Here is a 24,841-nt window from a genome sequence, read left to right as displayed (position 1 = left end):
TTAGTGACGAAAAATAAATTTCGTCACTATTGTGATTTGAAAAATGGGCGCCAGTGGAGGGAAACTTTGGCGCGAGTTTAATTAATCTATAGTGACGAAATATTTCGTTGCTAAAAGTTGAAATTTTTAGTGACGAAATATTTCATCACTATAGGTATTACTATGGATAGTATTAGTGACGAAAATCCTTTCGTCACTATAAGGAAGAATTAGTGACGAAAAATATTTGTTACTAAAAATAATAATAGTTTTGCACTTATATATTTTTAGTGACGAAATTACAATTCGTCACTAAAAATATGATTTAGTGACGAAATATGAATTTCGTCTCTAAAAATTTTAACAAAGCCCGGTCTTTAGTGACGAAACCGGAATTCGTCACTAAAGACTTAAAAGCCTAATTTCAATACCCAGCCCACCCAAAAAAAACCAAGAGCCACAAATATTTCAATACGCCATTTCGGTCAAAAAAAAAAAAACATAGAGCCAACCAAAAAAACCCAAACCACCGTCTCCGTTGAGCTCCCACCGTCGCCGATTAAGCTCAGCCGTCGCCGATGAAGCTCAAACCATCGCCGATGAAGCTCCGTTAAGAGCCAACCGTCGCCAATTAAGCTCAACGGCGACGCTTCAGCTCGCCGTTGCAAATAAACACTCCGATACCCACTCCAAATCGCACCGGTGACCCTTCGACTTCCCAGTGACCCTTCGCCTTCCCGGCGACCTTTCCGGCAACCCTTCGCCTTCACGGCACTCTCTCACTTCTTCTTCGTCCTTTAAAATTGAAACAGCTGAAAGAAAGAAGACGACGATGCCTCGCAGCTGACTGCGAACACGTCTGCCGCGTTGGATTCGGAAGATGAAGATGACAATGCCGAGCAGAGACTGATTCGCACTGGTCCACGCATCGACTCCTTCGATGTCGAGGCCCTCGAGGTCCCTGGCGCAGTCAGAAATGAATATGAGGTACTGAATTCTTATTCCTTTTTGGAACTATTGTGAATCACTGTGTGTGTGTTTGATTTTAAGTGTTTTTGTCATAGTTACTGTTTGGTTCATGAGAAATTTCTGATGAGATAAGTAAAGTTTGATTTTACTTTACTAGAACTTAGTGTGTGTTGAACTCAATTTAAATGGAGTTTGGTATGTCTTAGCGATTTGCAAACGTGATTCTGTGATTTGTATGAATCTTTCTTAGCGTTATATGCACTTTAAGGTGGGACTGATATTTGGGATTTTAAGATTTGTCTAAATTATTACTCTATGGAAGAATAATGAGAAATAGCTAAGGAATTGGTACCACCTTATTTTCAATTCTTCATTTTTTTTTTTGTTGAAGATCATTATATGGGACTTGGATCGGGGCTTTTTGGTAACAGTTCAGAGGAATAAAATAATCCCATTATTACAATTTCTTATACTCTATACTTCTCCTCTCTTGATGATTAATTAATTTTTTTAGTTGGAAGAAAATTTATATTTTTATTAGTGCAAACTTGCTTTGATCTTGTACTTTAGTGAAGGAGGAAAGGATTGATTATATAGCAGTTGATTTTTTTTTAAAAAGGGCCAGTACTTATCGTCTTGGTTATGTAAATATAATTGCAGGACTTTAGTATGGGAAGAAGAATTTCACTTGCTTTCCAGACCCTTGGGGTTGTCTTTGGTGATGTTGGAACAAGTCCATTATATACCTTCAGTGTGATGTTTAGCAAGGCACCTATTAATGGAAAAGAAGATGTTATTGGAGCATTATCACTAGTCCTATACACCTTAATCTTGATCCCTCTGGTCAAGTACGTCCTGGTTGTCCTTTGGGCTAATGACGATGGTGAAGAGTCTTCAGTAGCATTTCAAAAGTATGGGGAAAATGGTATGCCTTCAATCACACGACTGGTTTTTTTTTTTATTTTTTTTTATTTTTATAAAGCAAGCCATCTTCACTTATTTTGCTGAAAAGTCATCTTTCGCCTGGTCACGATGGGTCATGGGTCACATTTTGGTGGTGGATCGGATTTGGTGGTAGCTGAAATTTTGTGATGGCTGGCTTTTGTGTTTGTGATGGTAGTTGTTTTGTGATTTGGAGGAGGAAGGTTGAAGGTGGTGGCTAGGTTGTGGTTTTGTTTTTTTTAGTTGTGGGTGGGTATGGTTTGTGGTGGTGGTGGTGGTGGCTAATGGTGGGTTGATTTTGGGTTGGGGTTTACGGTGGTGGCAGGTGGGTGGGTGAGTGGGTTTTTGTGATTGGGAGTGGTTTGAAGCTATCGACGGAAGAGATTGAGATGGGTTTGATTAAGCCAAGGCAGTATTTTGTACATCATACTCTTTGTTCCTTTTTCTTTTTGTGGGTAGTGTAGTTTGCACTGTGGTCAGAATTAGTTCCATTTTGCATAGATCAAGAAAGCTTCAGTTTTGTTGTACCGTTGAATTGGTCGGTATTGTTTCTAATTGAGCTTTGACTTTTAAAAAAAAATAAAAATAAAAAATCTAAAAGAGGGTGGTAATATTGGAAAAAGTAAAATACAATTGCTTTAATGAGGATATGCATTAAAATCAAAATATCAACCAAAAAAAAAAAGTTTCCAGTACAGCATATATGGTGCAAATCGAAAGCTGTTTTAGCAAGTATTGCAGTTTTGGAGAAATTTCATCTTCCAACTCTTCTTTTTGTGGTAAAAGCTCCACGTTAGCACTTCCATTGTTTTATAGGGTCTTTGCTAGGAAGTAGGAACTGTCTTGTCTTGCAAAGTTATACCAGTAGAGCAGTTATTTGAAAAACAGAAGGATTATACACTTACACTAGCAGTTAAAGGGTTCTTTGTGTTTGATTGAATGAATGCAATCGTCTTTTCTTGGAAATTGTTTTTACTGCTAGAGTTGATTTCTAGTTTGCTTGATGTATGTATGTTACAATTTTAGTTATTTCAAGTAAAAACAGCTAGATTCTAACTTCTTCAATCAATTTTTATTTAAAGAGACTTTGTGATTTAGAAATCTATGGTTAGGGTGGAATAGGATCCTCTCCATTTCAAGCTGGTTAAGATTTAATTGTACAAGTTAAATACTTTTAACTCTAAATATCCTGTTTAATACCATGGATACTGCAATATATCATTCAATACACAAACCCATGGCTTAATTAATGGACATATAGTTAAATAGTAATGCTGTCATGACATATGGTACTTAAAGCATGTTAGTTTTCTGGTTGTGTCCTCTAATCATATTTTAAAGGTTAGATGTATAAGATGTGCAGGAACTTGAAAGATCTTTATCTTGGAGGAACATTGCCAACTGATCTTACAAAGCTAGTTCACATAAAGTCTATGTAAGCATTTATATGTTCATTACCTAGTTGTGTAATAATTTCTAGACTGTGCTGTTTATGATTTTATGTTCTTATGTGTATTATTATCATTTTACATTTCCCTGCAGTGTTTTGCGCAATAATTCTTTTACCGGAATTATTCCTGAAGGAATTGGTGAGCTAAAAGAGTTGGAGGTGTTAGATTTGGGATACAATAATTTCACTGGACCAGTCCCAGCTGAACTTGGCAGTAATCTTTCACTGACAATCCTGTAGGTTTTATACTGTTCAATTTTCATTAACTTCATCTTTTCTCTTGTTCTCCTCCTATGCATATGCTAAATCTTTTTACTGCCTACTTTGCAGCCTAGTGGACTATAACAAGCTTCTTGGTAGCTTATCTATTGAGATTCAATTTTAATCTTCAAGGTTTGTTGATGCTTTTACAGCCTTATACTTTTAAATCCTCATAGAATTTCGACTTTTTATGACCATTTGGCTCTCTGGGTCTTCTTTAAAATGTGCTAGTTTTGTTGGGTTTTGATGGATTTGCACTTGTACAGTTATCAAACAATAGGATTTGCATTTTCTGGATTGTTATCAAAGTATATGATGCTTGCCTTTAAATCTGAATTATGATGTTTCTTTATGTTTAACAGATTTTTTTTTAATAGTTTTGATTGCTTTGTTTTATTTTATTGAGTTTACCATTGGTTTGAGCTTTAGGAGGACAAAAGTTTTGTAGGAGTAGGGAGTATTTTAAGTGAATAATGCCCTTATTAGGTTGAGTTTTATCGATTTTGGCAGTGGTTTAAATCTTGACTTGGCCCCTAAAGAAGATGGAAGCTATAATGATATAAGGAGTCTGTTATTGTTTGGCATATTTTGTTGTTGCCATTAGAAAATAATTGGAATGTTGTGTATTTTGAGATGTATTCCTTCTGTAAAGACAAAACGCATTTGTATTTTATGATGTTTTCTGAGTAAATTTTTTTCTTAAAAAAAAAATCCAAATACTTAATTGTTTTAACCAATAAAACACAGTAAATCTTAATGTATTGCATTTAAAGAATTATATCTAAATTTTATCCATAATTTATATATAATATTACATTATATTGGTTAGTGGCTGTATGAGGGTAAAGTGAGTCATTACCTCCCATTAAAAAAAAAAAAAGTGAGTTATTACCGAATGTAGTTGGTGTGTTATTATTATTATGGACAAACAAATTAGTGTTGTGAACCTTTACATAAAAAGAGGAATATAAAACAACACAACTTTATTACAAAGAGAGAGAAAAAACAGAGAACGAATGAAAGTTTTTACCGTGAGTTTGAAGTTTTGAAAGCTTCTAGAAAATGTGTTATAGCTTATAGGTAGAAGGAAGATGAGAGGATGTGGCCTTATATATATAGTAGTGTACAATAAATACAAGTAATGCTGTTTTGGGCAGATGGTGGATATTTTGAAAAGTACAAAAATATCCCCATTGGCCCAATAAAAATTGATGTAATAGTTTAATTTTAATGGCCCTTTTGATCAGGCCCTAAAGTGAAATAAAATAACAGTTCAAAAAAAAAAAGTGAAATAAAAAAAATAAAAAAGGGAAAAAAAAGAAGAGAGTATTTGAATGGATTTAATGCTGCTGGGCCCAAAAATGCCGTGCTTTATGGATTGAAATTCAATAATTATGGGCTTAAATTCTTTTTTTTTTTTGTTTTTTTTTTTTTTGGGCCTCTTGGGTCAGATATGAAAACATTGTCTTTAAAAAAAACAATTATTTATTGTGTGTACACACTACAAATAGTAAGTGAATAAGTCAGTACTAGGTAGGCAGTGATTGTTCATGGTTTCTAACACATCAGATGTTTTGACAGGTTTCCAAGAGTGGCCCTCTTTTCATATCTTCAAAAGGTCGGTAGAGAAATATTTTTTTTTTTGCTTTTTCTTTCATTAATTTTATTTGTTTAGGTTCTCCAGCATATATATTTGTTGTGATTGTTATCACATATATTTGTTGAAATTTCTAACACTTTTGACAAGTCTTGACTTTGACTCCCATTACTCACATGTATCACTATTTGCAAGATTGAAGTACTTATAAATTTAACTTTTCTTTTGCAGGCTAATACACATTGTTTGCAATAACTTTGGATTTTTTCTGAAAGTTGTAAGCTTAGCTTGAGGAAAGTAAGTAAATTTTAGTTAAAAGCTTATAAAACTCTATACTGGATTTTTGGTTAGTACTTTATTTTAGCAATTGACCCACACTACATGGTGTGACATACTCTTAATGCATTGTTAGAAATATTACTTATAACATAATTAATGTTTTTACTTTACGATTTTAATGTAGTATTGTTTTTATATTTGTGCAGATTTTTTATTGGTGGCTTTTAGGAGATTTACTTTTGGCATTACTTGAAGACATATGAGGACATTTTCCGTTAGTTCTAATTATATTATGCTACACTTTTTGTATTGTTATAAAACATCTTGAGTTATTGTATATGTTGCAAACAATTATTGTATGGAAGGAGTTTGAATTTGATACTTGTTTTATTTTTTACTTGTGGAATGTATGGATCTTTTTTTTATAAATGTGTTGTTGAAATAAATATATTATTCAAATGTGAGGTTTTAATAATGTAATAACAGGTTACAGGTTAATATCAAAGCCATGAAAAAAATAAAAACATAAAATAAGTTTTAGTGACGAATTTTTTCGTCACAAATATAGCAACAAAAAATTGTTTTAGTGACGAAAATTTCGTCACTAAATATAGCAAAAATTTGTAAGAAATGGTTTTAGTGACGAAAATTTTCGTCACTATATGTGCTTGGATTTTCTTAAAAATAGTTTTAGTGACGAATTTTTTCATCACTATATGTACCCGAACATAGTTTTAGTGACGAAATTATTCGTCACTAAATATGATTTAGTAAACTAAAGTGTTTTTAGTGACGAAATGTTTTTGTCACTGAATAATGTTTTTAGTGAGGAAAACATTTAGTGACGAAATGTTTTCGTCACTAAAAGTTTTTAAAAAAAAAATCAAATCGGACTTTTAGTGACGAAGTTTTTCGTCACAAGGACTTTTAGTGACGGGGCTACAGTGACGAAATGGGTTTCGTCACTAAAAGTCCAATTTCGTCACTAAAGGTCCTTAGTGACGAAAAATTGGACTTTTAGTGACGAATTTTTTCGTCACTGAAAATACATTTTGTTGTAGTGTATTATCACAATTGATCCATTAACACAAGGCTTGCTCATAGATTCGAATTAACTGAATCAGATTCAGACAACCATGCTCAATTGCCCTGCAAAATACTAATAAGCTAGTACCAGCTTAAAGAGATGAAAGAGTAACCTTAGCAAAGACCCCTCATAGGGGTGAAGGGCGCTGGCTCACCATTTAAGAAGATGGAGTACAGCATAATAGATAAACCGTCCATCGTTTCACAAAAAAAAAAGAAGAAGAAGAAGAAGAAGAAGAAGATAAAGATAAACAGTCCATCAATAATCTAATCCACCTTCCTACAAAGCCCATCTTCCTCGTTGTGTTCTCTAGGAAAAATCACTCCACCCTATCATCAAGTCCGGAGTTAGAATTTTAATTTAGGAGGACAAGATGAAAATAAAGAGCTGAAGACAAAATCAATTTCAATTTTTTTAATTAGTATAATTAAAAAGATACTTAACTAATTAAACAAAAAATTTGATTAACATATAAAATATAATGTAAGTGTTAAGTTTTTTTTTTTTTTCCCCCTTTTGCGTAACATTAGATTTAGTATAAATGTTGTTGTACTTGAGATACTTCATAGGTGACTATAAGTATATTTTTCAAACAAGTAAAAGATTTTTTTTTTTTTTTAAAACAATCAATATATAGTTATTATACAAAATTAAAAGAGCTTCTTAATAATCAAAAGCTAAGAAAAGTATATTACTAGTGGAGCCAAGAGTGACAACCCCATAGCACAATTACGTGCAATTGCAAAGTTGAAAACCATAAGCTTAAAGCAAACAAAAACATATACAATGCAAATACTAAATCTAAAGAGAGAGATATATATATATATTGAGGGGTGGGGCAATTGCCCCCGCTCGCCCTCTCCTTGCATCAGGTTTACTCGTATCGAGCATCAAAACAATATAATCCATTTTAGCCATCCATTATTGGCTCAATATGCACAGTCTCATACAATATTATCAGTTATCACATTATCTATTAAATAATAATTTGATAAGTCAGTATCTATTTACGTCCAATTAATAAATATAGAAGTAGAGACTTTGCTTTTTGAGTTGTCAATCCAAGAATTTGGATCCTTTTATCAAATATCTTTTCATTTCTTCCCTTCCATATTGGCCAAAAAAAGACAAACCAAGAGGAACAATATGTTTCGGCTATTGCTTCATCTTTGCACAATTTGTCTTTTGGAGTAGCCACGGTTGAATTTGAGTTATATCTGATCTATATATTAGAAATTGAAGAGCATTGCCAAACCAAAATCCTATCTTTTTTCCTTAAAATTATAAAAATGGACAACTATATTTTGTCATATTAGATATGCAACAATACTGGAATTATTAAGTGCATAAGTTTCATAAAAAATAAAAAATAAAATAAAATAAAATAAAAAAACATTGGAATAATGAGAAAACAGATAAATATTCTAGTAGACATGAATAATCCAGCTTCTCTTATATATAGGTAGAAATGAGTCCAACAACTGGAAAGTTCTCCAACCTTTGATGTTGCTCAAATCTTCAATAACTTACAAAATTGGATTGCTTTACTAGATATATTACATTCTAAAATTAGAAATGAAGGTTCCAAGGGAAGAGAGAAATCTATACAATCAATAGGAAGGAACAGAAACAACCTTCCAGATAAAATTGATTGCCAAACAAATGACATGCTTTCCCCAGAAAAGTATCATCCTAATCAAGTGTCAGTAATTTCCACAAATGAAATGGATAGATCGTCACTTAAATGCTCCCTCCCTTGCCCCTTCTTTCTTTTGAAATGATGAAGAAAAAAAAAAGGACAATGACGATGCCATGAAAACAAAGCCACCAAGCAGGTTTGCAGGCCCTGTAAAAACAAAGAATAAAAGGTTCACCATATATCTCAAAAGAATGTCCAGAATTATATGCAAATAAGAAAAGAGCAAATCCATTCCTTAGTCCCAAGGCTTTACTTATAATTTTATTTACTGGCATTTCTATACTAATCAGTCTTTGAAAAGACTTATGAAGTTAAGGACCTCAGAATCACCTTATGATGAATAAGGAAAACACCCTAAGGCCTAATCTTTTTCTTTTTTAAAAAGGAATTAATAACATTGACATGATGAGAAAACAGCTAAATATTCTACAAACTCATTTCCAAAAAGATGATGGCCTAAAAGTTATTTCCTAACTATAATTAGTATTTACAGCTTTAATAATTTTATAAAAAAAAAATGTCAGCGTTGAAATTTGAAAACTCTCATATGCACGCAGTCATGAGCCCTTATGGATGCTTAATAACACCACAACAACTAATATGTCATGGTAGATGCACTAAGCATCTAGCCATATAAGACCTAGTCAGAGAGAAAGACAACCAACCAACTATATTCGTCCACCAAAATTAGTCATATTAGATATGCAACAATACTGGGACTATTTAGTGCATTAGTTTCATAACATTGGCAAGATGAAGAAACGGCTAAATATTCTAGAATGCACGAATAATCCAACTTTTCTTATATGTAGGTAGAAATGATCATACTTGACTATTTAACAAAACCAAACAACAGTATGTGTATTATTTTTGAAAGATATAGTAAAGTCCACAATTACCTCTTTATCCTTCTTACTTTTCATTTATTAATCATTCAATCACTCCTTTCACCAACAGATTAAGACCCTCTAATGTACTTTCATTCCTAGCATAGACAAAGACTAAAAGACTAACACATGTCAGCAATGCATGAAATTTTTTTATAAGTAAAAAATTATCCCAAAAAATTACATGATCAAAGATTTATATTATAAAAGAGGAGCAAATAAAATCTACAATAAAATGCATATCACACGAATCTTCAGAGAGTTGTCCCCTATCATTCACAACCACCACTTTACTAATACTCGAATTCTAGTCTGGTCTTTGAAAGATTTATGCAACCAAAAATGATAGACACCAATATTAAGACAGACAATTAAGGAAACAAAAACTAATCCATTGTTTTACCTATTGTTCTTTCTATATCAATCAATTACATTATTGTTCTTCAATATCGACTAATCACATTATCACCATCAAGTAGAAGAAGACTCCCGGTACAAATTGCCATCTGAAACACATGGGGAAGCTTCCGAATCTTAACCTTCCTGTGTTTTTTAATTTCTGTGTCAAACCAAATAAGAAAAGTACGACCCCAGTAGCACTTCTCCATAAGAATCTCCTTGCTATTCTTGGAAAACATTAGAGGATTGAAAAACTTGACATTCTAAAACACTCCATCATACTCAATTTTATAAACCCGAGTCCAAGAACTCCCTTCCCCATATTCTTCCATCAACCAAACTTCATTATCCTTCTTATCAAGATTCACAATAAAACATAGCTTTCCATTCAATACTTCCAAACACGCTTCCAAAAACCCTTCCAAACATGCTTCTAAAAACCTCTCCGCCCCATAGGTGGGTGGTTGGCGCGGCATTGCAAAGTCCCAGAATTTCTCATTGGCAAGATCGAAAGCAAGAATCATCACCGGACCCTGCTTATCCTCAGCTACAAACTCTTTTCCATAAAGATGATGGCCTAACAGTTGTTTCCTAACAATATCAACATTCAAATTTGAAAAGTCTAGTATGCAAGCAATCATAAGCCCCAAAGGATGCTTAATAACTACCACAACAATTAATATGACATAGTATATACACAAAGCATGTAGGAATAAAAAGACCTATTCAGAGCCTAAGACAACTGATGAACCATATTCCAACACCAAAAAAGCATTGTCATATTATATGCATCAATACAGGAACTATCAAGTATAACAACATGGCATGATGAGGAAACAGCTAAACATTACAGAAGACATAAATAATCCAGCTTCTCTTATATGTAGGTAGAAATGATCATACTTGACTATTTAACGGAACAAGCTCAAAATCAAAGAATGGTATCCATTCATTTTGAAAGATACAGTAGAGTCAACAATCACCTCTTTATCATTCTTGGGTCATCTCATGAGTTGGCCAAGCCATGAGATGAGTGGCGAGATGCCCTCTGACACTTGACTCTTCAGTTTCTAGCATGTACTTCTCACGTGACCTTTCATGGGTTGTCCACTCACAAGCCAATCGCGATCAAGTTGTGAGATGCTCTGTTTTTCACAGTTCTTCACCAATTTCACACACTAACCCATTATATTGAATCCCACAAACATACATGGAAATGATTGACGAAATACAATCAAATTTGAAATGAAATTAAAGCCAACATAACATAATTGAAAATAATAGTTTTAAAGTGTAAAGTTGTAATTTACAACTATGTGTTTTTGTTGGCTTTTATTCCGTACCAAATTTGATTCTAATTATGTTCAATCTTTTATACCCTGTATTTCATGTGGGATTTATTTGTAAGGGTTGTATGTGAGAGAGAGAGTGTGTGAAGACTCAAGGCATTGAAGACTGAAGTGTTTTCGCGGGTAGCTCGTGACTTAGCATCCCGCGAAGTGATGCATATGCCCTGCACATGACTGGAATGCAAAGAGTCAGGACAGGATGGAGACAGCTGGTTTTCATGAGTATCTTGTAGGTAAGGCCTTCCCGCAAGACACCCGCAAAATATTTTATTTTACCAGACTGTCATTTCTAATACACACTTTCTGCGCCTACACTATATATACCCACACTACCCACAAATGTTGAGGAGTGCTTCAAAGAGAAAACCCTAGCCACAAACCTTGAGAGTTAGAGATTGTTATACCCACAATTCTCTACACAATTACCTGTGGATTTTCCTCAACTCCTACCTCTCCATTTCCATACCATTAAAAGGTTGATAGCCCAAACACTTACCACACCCTTTCAAAACGTTTAGTAAGGTTTTGGTGCTATTGGGAAGCATTGGAAGAAGCCAGGCATTGGCAGTTACAATCGGGCGTATTGTGGGATCCAGAGAACTAGACAAAACACAGTTTCAAGAAGCCTTGTTGGAGTAGAAGCTTGGAGGGCTTAGGTGTATCACATGGACCCATTATTTTATCTCCATCACACACAACTTACCACGTGGTGAATTGTGGCAAAAGTTGTGAAGTGTTTGAATTTAGACTTTAATTTCATGTGAGGTGGAGTGTAAGCCTCAAGTCACAGATTCATGATGGGTGGATATCTTATTCTTTTATAAAAGTTGATTCCCTTGTTCAATTTAACTAGTCATTAACCCATACGATGTACTTGAAAATAGTTCTTAGTAAACGCTACAATTTTAGCAAATCAAGTGATTTTATGCTAGTTTGGTGAGAAAATGAATGTCACTATTAAGTATTAACAAAGCTTTCATAAGAATTTATTAGATATGCACAAAATGCTTGGGGTTTAGGAGGGGAGAGGTTCAAGCTACATGGTTAGTAGCATATTAATTTATATACTTCTAATTATCTCAAAAAATTAATGAATTGGATTTTAGAAACTCTATGATAGACTTAACTATGAACATGCATATTTAATATCCCAAACAATATATTATTATATTTAGGAAATACATATATCCCCAAAAAAAAAATATTTCTAAAACTATTGGGTTATGAACATATGATTTTGTCTTCATGTCCCACATACATGTTCAAAGTGGAAGTTGTTGTTTGAGAGCTCATGTTTAAGTGATAAGCAACCACTCATAATCTATTACGTTAGAATTATGACAAAAAATTGTGGAATTGTTTGTGGTCTTAAAAACCATTCTATATATAGTTCACATGTTTTTTGGACATCTTTTGGATACTTCACTATTATCTGGTTCTTGTCGTCTGTTCCCTTTTATGATAGAAAGATGATTTTATTATGATGTAGCAGTATGGACCATGGGCAAAGGATGGAAAAACAGCTTCAAAATTTAGCCACAGGGCAAATAATTAGTATTATGATTAAATATTTCACGTTAGATCATTTGATTAATTTCAGATATTCTTGTGATTCCACCTCCTCTAACTTACAACATATGAACTAGAAAGTAACCAAGAAGAATGTTGATTTTTTATTGTTGATTTTTTATGTTTTTTTTTTTTTTTTAGAGTTAATTTTTGTAATTCTCTAGCTATAGTATAATCACAGACAAGTTTAAGCTAGTTTTTCTCACTTAGAGCATTAGTATTGGTGGAGACACTTTGCTAAAATGCTAAATTTATCATTAAAATATAGCAAAAATCAAGTACATCAATGGAAAGGCATAATATTTTGCTGCTGAGCTACAGTGCACAGCCAAAGATGGCTATGCACTGTAACTAAGAAGGTAAAAAATATATATAATATTCTATTAAAAGATACATTATTTTATTGTGATAGTGGTGATAGTTGTTGTTTATTATAGTAGATACATTATTTTATTGTGTTGAATATTAAAATAAAACTATTAATGTTGAGTATTCTATAAAGTTAGGTGGTGAAATAGATAAAGTAACTTTTTGTAATACCAAATTGCTAAATTTTTTACACTGCCAATGCTGATGCTCTTATAATTAGTAATTAGCCAAACAACTAACAGTGTGTTTGGAAGTTCTCAAAAAAGAGTGTTTGGAAGTTTGAAGGAAGAAAATAATTAAAAGTTAGGAAAAGATAGAGAGAACAGTAAATAGCGAACCATTTCCCTTATCTAGGTATTTTAAAAATTAAGTAGGGCGAAAGGAAAATAGATATTACTCACCTTTATTTGGACATTTAAAATATTAGTCACAAGGGGAGAGGAGGGGAATTGTCATACAATTTGGTAATTATGACCCTCTTTTGTGAAATATATATATATATATATATATATATATATAAATTGGCAAAATTGATAATTTAAATTCCCTCAAATCCTTCCTCCCCTAATAGGCCTCCCGCATCCAAACTTAGAGTAAGTTCTGCCTTCCACAATTTTTATTTTTTTTTATTTTTTATTTTATTATTATTGCTTCATGAATGGGTCGGCTTTTCATTTGTTAGATTTTTCTATTAAACAGAAAGTAACCATTCTGTAAGAAGCTTATAATTTTTTTTTTTTTTTTTTTTTTAAAAAACACTATTTTGTAAGAGTTGATTTATGAATAACATCTTATGAGCTTTACAATTATAATATAGGACCTGTTTTAGAAAATTGACAATTTATTTACAAGATTCGTACCTGGTTGATACAATCAAATGAGAACATTAGATAAGTCACGTTGCAGAGAACATCCGTGAACAACAAACTCCATCAAAGGAAACTAAGTAGAGACCAAACTTTCATTGATTTTTACAAAAATTAGTTGCAGCCATTTGACATTTCTTAATACCACATTGAAATCACAATTTCCAACCATCCAAAAGATGCGAAACTAATGTGTTAAACAAGAAAGATTGAATGACATACCAACCCATAACCCCCCAGCACACAATCTTTTGACCACAATGGCCTACTATAGTACCATGGTTGAGAGTCGTAAATAACTAGAGTTGAAAAGCAACATGTTTGACAAAAAAAAATGTACAATATATGTTATCGATGTTAAATGCTTCATTTCATTTTCTGTTGGGCTAATACAAGCTGAATAACTAAAAAAAAAAAAAAAAAACTGGTAATCACAAGGTAAAAAAGATTTTTTTTTTTAAAAAACACAAAAATAAGGAGAAATGGGGGTTAACCATGTCTATTTATAAGAAGCTTCCTTACACAAAGAAAATCATCACTAAAACATAAGTGATAGCCTGCTCACACTGTAGTGATATGTCAAAGTTGTAAACATGATACCTTTGACATCAGCAAATTGAGCCCCTACACAAAGACCTACTTCTAGGTTCTATCCAAAAGACTTCTAGTGGTACAGAACACAATCATCCTCCATTTATATCAAGCAACATTGAAATCAATTTTGAACCATTCTAAAGATAAAGAGTTGCAAAAACATGAAAATTTGAACTTAACTATCTATGATTCCAATACCAACCAATAACCCTTACCTTGCAGTTGTAAGCTATTAACTCCACTAAATGATTAAGTGTCAGATTTGGTGACAGAGAAGAACAAACTCCATCAAAGGAAACAAAGACTGTAAAGACTTGTCAATACTTGTGCCGTATTATAGGCATACAATTGATAGCCATTCTCATTCCTCCACCAGCATACTCTCTAGCAAATTCTTTATAAAACAAAAGATTTTATCCAGCATGCTGTACAAATATCAGAGAGAGTTGGAGAATGAAACACCAACCAAAAAAATTGAAAATTAATGAACATCCACCCATAGAAGCATAAGACCCATGCTGCAATAAGGAGGTATTTCAAGAAAAATAGTGTAAAATGCAACCAAAGACATTAATAGAGCTCCTCTTACTTGTTTAGTCTGAAAATTTTATTAAAATGTGGACACATTTTTTATCATTGATTGCTAGGGTCCTCATATGCATACCAAAAAATATATAATTGAAATGTCATAAAAGAACAGAGCATAAATACAAGCTAATAACTCCAATGATAAATACACAAAAGAATTAATTAAAGAAATTTGATGCATTGAATTGAATTAAAAGTATCAACAACAGTATGTTACATTCTCTACAATAATTCCCCAATAAATTTTATATAAAAAATAAATAAATAAAAATAAAAAAAAACCTTAAGAGAAACCAGAAGGTTTATTTTGCATGACCACATGTCAGCACCATTGTTATGACTAAGACAACTAATAGTCATTAAATTACTCTTAAAAAGTTATCAGAAAATATCACTAGATTTGATTACTAATGTTAGAAAAGCATGGGAAGGCACATAATGCAGCAAAAACAAAACAAAAAACCTAGTTTAGGGGAGGTGCTGATCAGCACTCCATTGTCAGATTGGTCCAAAATTTGCATGGTGGTTCCCTCTCACTCCCATGCATGTGATCCAATCCTAAGCTGGCAGCATGGAGCTCAGTTGGATGAGAATAAAGGGTTGCAGATGATAAGGCTGGTTGGTTTCAAGTCAGTTATTAGGACTTTAGGAGATACGCTAGCTTGAGTTAGTTAATGTTAAGAACATATATCACATTAATCACATGTTTAAAACCATAGGATCACCTACTGAATTAGTAAGAGCACATGGGGAATTATTAATCCAATAATGTGGAGCCATGTGGACCAGTTAGATTAGGGCTATTGTTGTATAAGTAACGGCTTGTAACTCTCATTAAATAAACAATACTCATTTGTGTGCTTAGACTTTTACATAATCTTGCTTAGAGGTAGAGGCACTCTCAAAGTAGTCTCAATTGGAGAATTTGACTCTCTCTCAAAGTCACAACTTTCAATCATTCAGCAACTTCATACTTTCTATTCTCTAAATCTTTCATCTACCAAATTCCATCTTCCAATCTCAAAACCTAGTTACATTCCCACTGAAGAACCATTATTAATCACTACCATTCCTAATGCCTAACCTTCAACTCACCATAATCACACATTCAACATCAATTCTCTCTCATTTACAAGCCAAATCCAAAACCCCAAGTCTTGAAAACCCTAATTTTCCCACCTTTCCTTATCAAGATTAACTTAAAAGTAAAATCCCTCAAAAACACCAAACCACAATTGTGTTCTTATTAACTTAAAGACCAGCAAAATCAAAGTTGAAAAAATAAGACATCACCTTTAAAGGAGAAACAGAATGTAGGAAAAAAATTCTCAAGACACCACCTTTGATTGTTTTGATTTGGCAAGCAACTAGTACACATATTCCCTCAAACCAAGAAATCACCCACCACTCCCATTCTTGGGAAAGAATAAATTATGTCCATAAAAGACAACAAAGACTCCCAACTCCCAATCATTCACAGGTCTTGAAAAATTCAATTGCCAATATTTAAAGCAGCCCACATACACTTTCTGTGTACATGGGTTGTAATGTTTCTCTTTTTTTTTTTTTTTTAATTTTATTTATTTATTTATAATAAAAGTCATTCACATCCCTAGTTTAGAAAACAAATACAGCAGGATTTTAAGAAAGCAAATCAATCATACTTCTCAAAAAAAGCAAATGATAAATCTCAAAGCATTAGCTACAAACTCTTTTCCATAAAGATGATGGCCTAACAGTTGTTTCCTAACAATATCAACATTCAAATTTGAAAAGTCTAGTATGCAAGCAATCATGAGCCCCATAGGATGCTTAATAACTACCACAACAATTAATATGACATAGTATATACACAAAGCATGTAGGAATAAAAAGACCTATTCAGAGCCTAAGACAACTGATGAACCATATTCCAACACCAAAAAAGCATTGTCATATTATATGCATCAATACAGGAACTATCAAGTATAACAACATGGTATGATGAGGAAACAGCTAAATATTACAGAAGACATAAATAATCCAGCTTCTCTTATATGTAGGTAGAAATGATCATACTTGACTATTTAACGGAACAAGCTCAAAATCAAAGAATGGTATCCATTCATTTTGAAAGATACAGTAGAGTCAACAATCACCTCTTTATCATTCTTGTGTTTCGTTTATTAATCAATCACTCCTTTCACCAACAGATTAAGACCCTCTGATGGAGTTTGATTCCTGGCAAAGACAAAGACTAACACGTGTTAGCAATTGAGTCAGCTACATGATTTATTTTATCATAAAAAAAATTTCCCATTTTTTTGTGATGTAATTCTTTAGGCTACTTAGTATCTTTTTCCATGAAGTAGTCTTTTCTCAATAAAAGTATTACCTATCCAAAAAGAAAAAAAAATCCCAAAGAATTACATAATCAAAGAATTATATAGGAAAAGAGAAAGAGCAAACAAAATCTACAACAAAATGCATACCACTGAAACAATGATCTGAAGCCCAACACAAAATTACATAGAATTCTCCCCTATCATTCACAACCACCACTTTACTAATACTTTAATAGAACCCATGACTGGTCTTTCAAGAGACTTATGCAACCAAAAATTATGACACACTACTAAGACAGACAATTAAGCAAACAAAAAAAAAAAAAAAAAAAAAAAAAATCATTAAACTATAATTGTTTTACCTATTGTTCTTTTGTGTTGGATCAATCACATTATCACCATCAAGCAAAAGAAGACTCCCTATACAAGTTGCCGTCTGAAACATTGCCGGAAGCTTACGAATCTTAACCCTCTTGCGTGTTTTCTTTTCTATGTCATACCAAATAAGATAAGTACGATACCTATGGCACTCCTTCATCAGAATCTTCTTCCCATTATTCTTGGAACACATTAGAGGCTTGCAATACTCAAAAGTTGAACCCACTACACCTTGCTCAATCTTATAAATCCAAGTCCAAGAACTCTCTTCCCCATATTCTTTCATCAACCAAACATCATTATACATCTCATCAACAATCACAATAAAACAGAGCTGTCCTTCCAATACTTCCAAACATGTCAAACAAGAAGTGGGTGCTTTAAGTGGCGTTGTAATGACCCGGAATTTCTCCGTGGCGAGATCGAAAGCAACAATATTTTCCGGATTCTGCCCATTCACAGCTACTAACCAATGCAAAGCTCCATTCAAGAACACCGAGTCAGAACGTATCGACCATTCCTTGTTTGGCCATTGATCTTCAATTTTTTTCCAACGCTGCAACCTACGACTACACAACTTAACTTCAAACTCCGTTCCGGGAGTGCCCATGTTAAAAAAGCTTACAACCCTCAACACCTTATAGTCATCATTATGTGAATCATACCCGAATGCTAAACTAATAGGCCAAGAATTTGAAAAACCAGAAGGTTTCTCAATTGGTTCGCGGAGCAATTTCCTATACTTCCTTATCAATGGATTCCAAATCGCGATCACTTCGCCCCATTGATTGTAAATGCAAACCAAACCGTTGCAAGAGCTCAAGATGTCGGTGGACGTATTTGAACAATGCAGTGGCTGGTAAATTTCCAAACGCTTGCCGAAGCGATTCTCATCATGGAAACTGACAGAGAAGAAATCAAAGGGAATACCGGCGTTCAGTTCCTGGACGATGAGGGTGCGATCTGTGTTGGACTTGAAGGAGCGGTGGAGGTGCAGCTTGATGAAATCTTGACCGCTGATTAGGGTGTGCCATTCCTTGGAAACGCATTGAAATCTTACTAGGGATTTCACTGGTAATCGGGAGAGTATGTTGGTGATTATCTCTAGCGGAAGATAACACATCACGGTGGTTGGACTAGTGAGAGTATAGCGGTTACGGTTAGAGTTAGGGATTTGAATTCCTTTCTCTGAAAGTTGGAAATGAAGTAAGGAAGAGAGTATTGATCAATTTTTTGTTATGGTCCGTTTGGAAGGAGGGAATGGAATGGAATGGAATGAAAAAAAAATATATATATTTTTAGAATATTCTTCCCTTCTCTTGTTTGGGAGTTTTAACGGAAGGAATAAAAAGTTTATTCCCTTGTTTGGGAGTTTAAGTGGGAGGGAATGAAATGGTTATGAGGAAATGCTCATTCCTCCATTTTCCCTCCAAACCTCAAATTTTTGTTCCCCTCAAAATTGGGAGGGAATGGGTTTAGGTTTAATGAAATTTTTGTTAAAACCCCTAAATACCCCTTTAATATCAACCATTCTTTTCTCAATCAACCGTAAGAAAAAAAACATAGTTACACGTTATTGCTTATTTGCTACAAAGTGAAGCTATTGCTGTTTCGTGAGACACCATTGAAGCTACTGCTGTTTATTCTTTGACTGCTGCAACTTTTTGGTTACTGCTCACAAGTAAGTCTTTCTTTTTCTTATGTTTTTACCGGTTTTGTTATGTTTGCTTCCTACTTCATGTCTTGTCATATATTTTCTATCTTTTTTATGTGTGAGAAACTATTTTTCATTACTGTCTTGGGATTGTGGATTGAGATTGATTCATTAAAAAAAAAAAAAATTCAAAACCCGTAGAAACACGTTATGCCAATGTATACAACTTATTGGGTAATCTTATTTTTGGTCTGGCCCTTAAAATTCAATTTGCTATTGCTTTTATGTGTTCCAATGAATCATTGATTCTTCTCCACAACCCGTTCCCCAATGAATAATTGATTCTGTGTGCATGTGTTTGGACTTGATAGAAAACAAGATAGGGTGGATGTCTTGGGATTGTGGATTGAGAATGATTCATTAAAAAAAAAAATCAAAACCCGTAGAAACATGTCAGTGGTGTAGGAAGATCTATTCTTTATCAAGTCTTTGGAAGATAGAAATTAGTTTAGAGCGTGTGGAAACCGAAGTTGTTGGAAGGGATTTTTTTTTTTTTTTTTTTTATTATGGTACTATAAATTAGCCACCGTTTATTTTGTTTTTGTTGGGGAATCTAGACGTGGCATAATCATGGAGACTCTCAATGGTACGTATATTGTTTTTAGAATTTAATGTGCTGGCAAGAGTTTTGTGGGCTGGACTTCAAAGCGTAATTATAATAATTGTTGCTGATAAAGATATATGCATAACATGTTAGTGAGTAAGAGAAGAAAGGTTTTAGTTAGTTTACAAATTTTACACTCATTTGGGGCTATCCAAATAGTGCTATTTGCCTTTCATGTTAGGAGATATGCTCTGTTTTTTGGTCAAGAAACAGAGTATTTTTAAGTCAGCCATATTTTCATTAGGCAAGGGTGAGGATTAGAGAGAGGGTTTTTGTTAGATGATATTCCTCTCAGGTTAATGGATTTAGTTTAAGCTAATATATGTCCAACACTCATAATACCAGCAATCAAAGAGCACACAACATGTCAGTTCAAAGTTAACATGCAATGGGATGAATGTTAAAATCTTCTACCAAACCAAGTTTAAAATTTTCTCACCACTTCAGCTCAAAGTAGTAGGTTTGTAGCCATTGGCCCAACGAGTCATTATACAACTTTTCAAATATGTTGTTATATTTTTTACACTTTTTCATTGAGTTAATCTCATAGTTTATTTTGAGTACATTGATTAATTTCTTGAATTGTAAATAAATACAATGATTAATGTCTTCAATTAATTTTTATTTAATATGAATTAATTATCTTTATTTTTTTATTTTTTTATTATATAGTTTTTTATTTATTGATGCAAACTAATATTTTTTAGATTAATTTTGTTTTCAATCTTATCTTGTAACCTTGCCACCCCAAACTAAAATCCTGACTCATAATTAGTTAGGCTAATAACGTAACTATTTTTTAGAACATGTACCCATTATTTTCTAAGTTGGACTGATAACATAACTATTTTTTTTACTTAGATGGACTTGAATGATGAGGTACTTAAGACCATAATTTTTTTGAACTTTATGCGGAAACTAGCCTTGGTTCATGCTGCATGCCGTTATTTGTGTTACATTATCCATCAAAGGCAACGACTAAAAAGAAGTCGTGTTCCCCACATTCCTGCACAATCAACCATAGAAAGACAAAAAGTTTGTGATGAACTAATGTCTCAACTTAGGAATAGTGAAAAATGCTATGATGTAATACGCATGGGTCCACAAGCTTTTCAAGGTTTGTGTGACATTTTGAGGAGAGATGGTGATCTTCAAGACACACAGCGTGCCACAGTTGAAGAGCAAGTTGGCAAGTTTCTTCACATGCTAGCACATAATCAGACGACTCGTACAATGTCCTTTTTTTGTCATTCCAGTGAGACCATTAGTCTCCATTTTCATAACGTGTTAAGATCAATAATTATGTTAGAGGATCAATTCCTTCGACAACCTAATGGAACCCAAGTGCCACTTGAAATACTACAAAGTAGTAGGTTCAACCCATATTTTAAGGTAAATATATCATGCATATAATTTATATTTGATAGTATTTTAGTACAAATATATTTTAAGGTAAATGTTTTTGAGAGATAATGTTAATCTCAGGATTGTATTGAGGCACTTGATGGAACACATGTTCGTGTCAAGGTGCCTAATGAGGATGCACCAAGATATCGGGGTAGAAAGGGTTACACAACACAAAATGTGTTGGCGGCATGCTCATTTAATTTAAAATTCACATACGTATTACCAGGTTGGGAAGGAACTGCTTCAGATTCAAGAATAATAAAGAATGCTTTAACTAGAAGCGATAACTTAAAAATCCCACAAGGTAAATTTAATTCAAATACGTATTAGGGTGTATTCTTTATAATTAAAAAATTTGTAGTATATAATTAATGGTTGTTATTGTTTATTAGGTAAATATTATCTTGTTGATGCGGGATACATGAATAGAAGTCGTCTGATTGCACCTTATAGGAGAGTGCATTATCATTTAAAAGAGCACTCTGTTCGTCCCCCTGAAAATGCTAAAGAATTGTTTAATTTGCGACATGCGTCATTGCGCACTGCTATTGAAAGAGCATTTGGTGTACTTAAAAAGAGATTTCCTATCATAACAAGTACTATAGAGCCTAATTATTGTGTTGACACCCAAAATGAAATCATTTTAGCATGTTGCATACTTCATAATTATTTAATGGGTGTCAATCCTGATGAAAGTCTTATTGCTGAAGTTGATGAAGAGGTTTTGCATTCTCATCGTGAACGTGTAGCCCCTACTCCAAGAGAAGATGATGAGGATGTTAGGCAAGGAGATATTATAAGAGACTCTATAGCATTAGCCATGTGGCAAAACTATGTCCAAATGTGATAGCTTTTGAGTTTATTGTTGTCATGTCGTTTAAGAATATGCTATGTTTCAATTACTTAGACCTAAATGTTATGCAAATTTCTCTTTTCATTTTAATATTGCTCTCTATCTTTTGATAATTAATATTAATATTTACACAATATTTTACATGTGGTTTTTGTTCTATTAATTATAGTATGGGTAAGATATCAAAAAAGAATGGTGGAGATCCAAGCAAAGAAGTACAATGGAGTAGTGTTATGGATGATGCTTTAGTGGATGCGTTTTTACATCAGGAGATCATAGGTGGTAGAGTTAATGGAACTTTTACCTCTAAGACATATGATGACATAGTGAAAGAGTTGGTAGAAAAATTTGACATGGAAATTAACAAGGATAAGGTGAAAAATCGACTAAAGACACTGAAGAAGAATTTTCATGAATGCTATGACATATTTAAAGATGGATTGAGTGGTTTTGGATGGAATGATTCTTTAAATATGTGGACAGCTGAACCAGAAGTTTGGGAGCCACTCATAGTGGTAAATTACCATTTTTTGTGAGTTTAATTTTGTATTTCATAATTATATCTGTTGTTTAACCATTTGTCTTGGTTTGTAACAGTCTAAACCTGCAGGCAAAAAGTGGATGACAACACCTATACCCAACTACTCTAAGATGGCACAACTTTGGGCTAAAGATAAAGCAAAAGGTGATCATGCTGAAACTGCAAAGGAGAAATGTGCTAGGTATGCTGCATCGACCACTATTGATGAGATTGATAATTTGATATCTCAAAATGAAGTTTCTTTGGAGAACTTTGAAGTGGAAGATGATCAGAGATCACCAGAAATTAATGTTGCACGTTCTCGAGTGTCATCACAAGATGCAATGTCTTCTAAAAGCAAGAAAAGACGACTGACAGAAGATGATGAACTCGGAAATGTAATTTCCCAGTCATTTGATAATGTATCAAAGGCAATTGATAGGGCGACTGAGGTTATGGCAAAGTGCTTTTCAAAGTCATATGGAGCAGAAGTTCACGCAGCTTTGGGCCTATTGGACTTAGATCCAATATCAAAGACTGAGGCCTACATATTTTTGATGGAAAATTCAACATATAAGGAGATGTTCTTTGGTTGCCCAGATCATGAGCGCAAATGTGTCTTATTGACACTAATGTCTAGGCCTAAAAATTAAAAAAGTGTGGGATTTTTTAGCCAACCTTAGTTTTGGAATGGATTATGTTTTTTTGTTTTGGCAAGACTCATTACCAGAGTTTTTTTTTTTTTTTTTTAAGATATTTATTTGCATTGTTAGACAATATTTATTTTGTTGAGAATAAATATGTGATGCGTGAATTGCTTTACAACATAGAAATATACATAACTTGTTTTTTAGCTACAATAAAATTTTCTTTTTTCTTTAAAGAAATTGGGAGATGGAGATGTATTAAATTATCAAATCTATTGTAAAGCACACTAGCCAAGAAAGATTCAATCTAAAACTAGCAGGCCCTAAAAAAAATTTTCAAATTGAAATAAAGAAATTGTGCTATTGTCAAATTTTCATGCCATTATCTTCATTTGTTAAATTATTGATTAGCATGATTATTTCTATTCACCTTGACAAAACTATATTGTAATTCAATAATCTAACACAGACCCAATTGTGGCTAACTAGTTTCACATCATCCACTAAATACTAAACATTTCAAAACAATTATAAGTTCTCATTGATTATTTTTTATGTTCTTTAAAATGAGGGGTATAATAGTAATGTTATTATAAAATGATTCTATTCCATTCCTTCCAATGTCACTTCCAAACGGTGTTACTTACTTTCCATTCCATTCCATTCCTTTCCATTCATTTATTTTATAACATCCAAACAAGATTTTTAAATTCCATTCCATTCCATTCCTTTCCCTACTAAATCCATTCCATTTCATTCTATTCCATTCCATTCTTTTAATGATCATTCCATTCCTTTATAAACTCCCAAACGGACCCTTAATGAAACGTTGATGCGCTAAGCACTTTTATTAATGGTGTTAAAAATGCTAAATGCTATTTTTTAAGCATTTTTAACGCCTCAAATCATTAAAACTTATCTTCGGAGCATTCTCGTCAATTCTTCTATAAAAAAATGTCATTTTGAGACACCAAAAGTTTACTTTACTATTTTACCATATCATTAAACAACATCCCATTCATCAGATGTTTTATTCTTTATTTCTATATATTAAAATAATATCTACAACTCATTTAAATAATATATTAAACTCCTACCCGGTTCCTATCATCATCATCAACAACAACAACGACACAACCACCACTGCCACAACAACACCGATAGCCACAACCAGCACAAGCCCACATCCACCTTATTTAAAAAAAAAAAAAAAAAAAAAAAAAAAAAAAAAAAAAAAAAACCACCACAATCAACCCACAACCACTACAATTACTCACCAATATCAGATCAGCTCAAATTGCAGCACAAAAACAAAAAAAAAAAACAAAAACAAAAACAAAAAACCCACAACCAGAGAGAGGTAGAGTGAAAGGCGAACAAAGAGGAGAAGGAAAAGGGATCTACCACCACCCACCATAACCAAAACCCAAAATCAACCCACAACCGCCGCCACCCACCAACATTAGCCCATCACAACCCATTAAAATCAACCCACAATCACTCGCTGCCG

At 33.2% G+C, this 24,841-nt stretch overlaps 5 protein-coding genes across 12 annotated transcripts; 3 read left to right on the top strand and 2 right to left on the bottom strand.

Annotated features, from left to right (window-relative positions):
- The first annotated feature begins 572 nt into the window (after window positions 1-572).
- LOC115991905 (leucine-rich repeat protein FLOR 1-like) lies at window positions 573-5,722 on the top strand. 4 transcript variants are annotated; one of them, XR_004092366.1, is made up of 8 exons: window positions 573-966; window positions 1,609-1,873; window positions 3,254-3,325; window positions 3,433-3,576; window positions 3,671-3,733; window positions 5,183-5,219; window positions 5,430-5,495; window positions 5,684-5,722. XR_004092366.1 is itself a non-coding variant. In XM_031115887.1 (4 exons), the coding sequence occupies exons 1-4, from the start codon at window positions 920-922 to the stop codon at window positions 3,723-3,725; spliced, it is 318 nt and encodes a 105-aa protein (XP_030971747.1). In that variant the 5' UTR covers window positions 573-919; the 3' UTR covers window positions 3,726-3,960. The 4 variants fall into 4 exon arrangements, 1 of the variants encoding a protein (XP_030971747.1); XR_004092367.1 differs by having other exon boundaries at window positions 3,237-3,325; XR_004092368.1 differs by lacking the exon at window positions 3,254-3,325.
- A 3,691-nt stretch (window positions 5,723-9,413) lies between these two features.
- Window positions 9,414-10,805, bottom strand: LOC115991904 (F-box/kelch-repeat protein At3g06240-like). Its single transcript, XM_031115886.1, has 2 exons — window positions 10,533-10,805; window positions 9,414-10,140 (listed from the first exon to the last, which is right to left on the bottom strand). The coding sequence occupies exons 1-2, from the start codon at window positions 10,541-10,543 to the stop codon at window positions 9,813-9,815; spliced, it is 339 nt and encodes a 112-aa protein (XP_030971746.1). The 5' UTR covers window positions 10,544-10,805; the 3' UTR covers window positions 9,414-9,812.
- LOC115991903 (F-box protein CPR1-like) lies at window positions 10,215-18,810 on the bottom strand. 5 transcript variants are annotated; one of them, XM_031115883.1, is made up of 3 exons: window positions 17,571-18,810; window positions 17,023-17,104; window positions 10,215-10,532 (listed from the first exon to the last, which is right to left on the bottom strand). In XM_031115883.1, the coding sequence occupies exons 1-2, from the start codon at window positions 18,707-18,709 to the stop codon at window positions 17,050-17,052; spliced, it is 1,194 nt and encodes a 397-aa protein (XP_030971743.1). In that variant the 5' UTR covers window positions 18,710-18,810; the 3' UTR covers window positions 10,215-10,532; window positions 17,023-17,049. The 5 variants fall into 5 exon arrangements, with proteins under 5 accessions (XP_030971743.1, XP_030971741.1, XP_030971744.1 ...); XM_031115881.1 differs by lacking the exon at window positions 10,215-10,532 and adding an exon at window positions 13,720-14,721; XM_031115884.1 differs by lacking the exon at window positions 10,215-10,532 and adding an exon at window positions 13,720-14,690.
- Window positions 18,811-20,999: 2,189 nt separating this feature from the next.
- Window positions 21,000-22,158, top strand: LOC115991213. Its single transcript, XM_031114955.1, has 5 exons — window positions 21,000-21,093; window positions 21,214-21,296; window positions 21,390-21,462; window positions 21,538-21,615; window positions 21,704-22,158. The coding sequence occupies exons 1-5, from the start codon at window positions 21,000-21,002 to the stop codon at window positions 22,156-22,158; spliced, it is 783 nt and encodes a 260-aa protein (XP_030970815.1).
- A 176-nt stretch (window positions 22,159-22,334) lies between these two features.
- On the top strand, window positions 22,335-23,337 carry LOC115991212. Its single transcript, XM_031114954.1, has 2 exons — window positions 22,335-22,679; window positions 22,762-23,337. Exons 1-2 carry the CDS (start codon window positions 22,335-22,337, stop codon window positions 23,335-23,337), a joined length of 921 nt encoding a protein of 306 aa, XP_030970814.1.
- The last annotated feature ends 1,504 nt before the right edge of the window (window positions 23,338-24,841 follow it).

This window comes from Quercus lobata, chromosome 5, assembly GCF_001633185.2.
Source record: "Quercus lobata isolate SW786 chromosome 5, ValleyOak3.0 Primary Assembly, whole genome shotgun sequence".
NCBI classification, from domain to species: Eukaryota; Viridiplantae; Streptophyta; class Magnoliopsida; order Fagales; family Fagaceae; genus Quercus; species Quercus lobata.
This window is presented reverse-complemented; position numbering and strand designations above follow the sequence as displayed.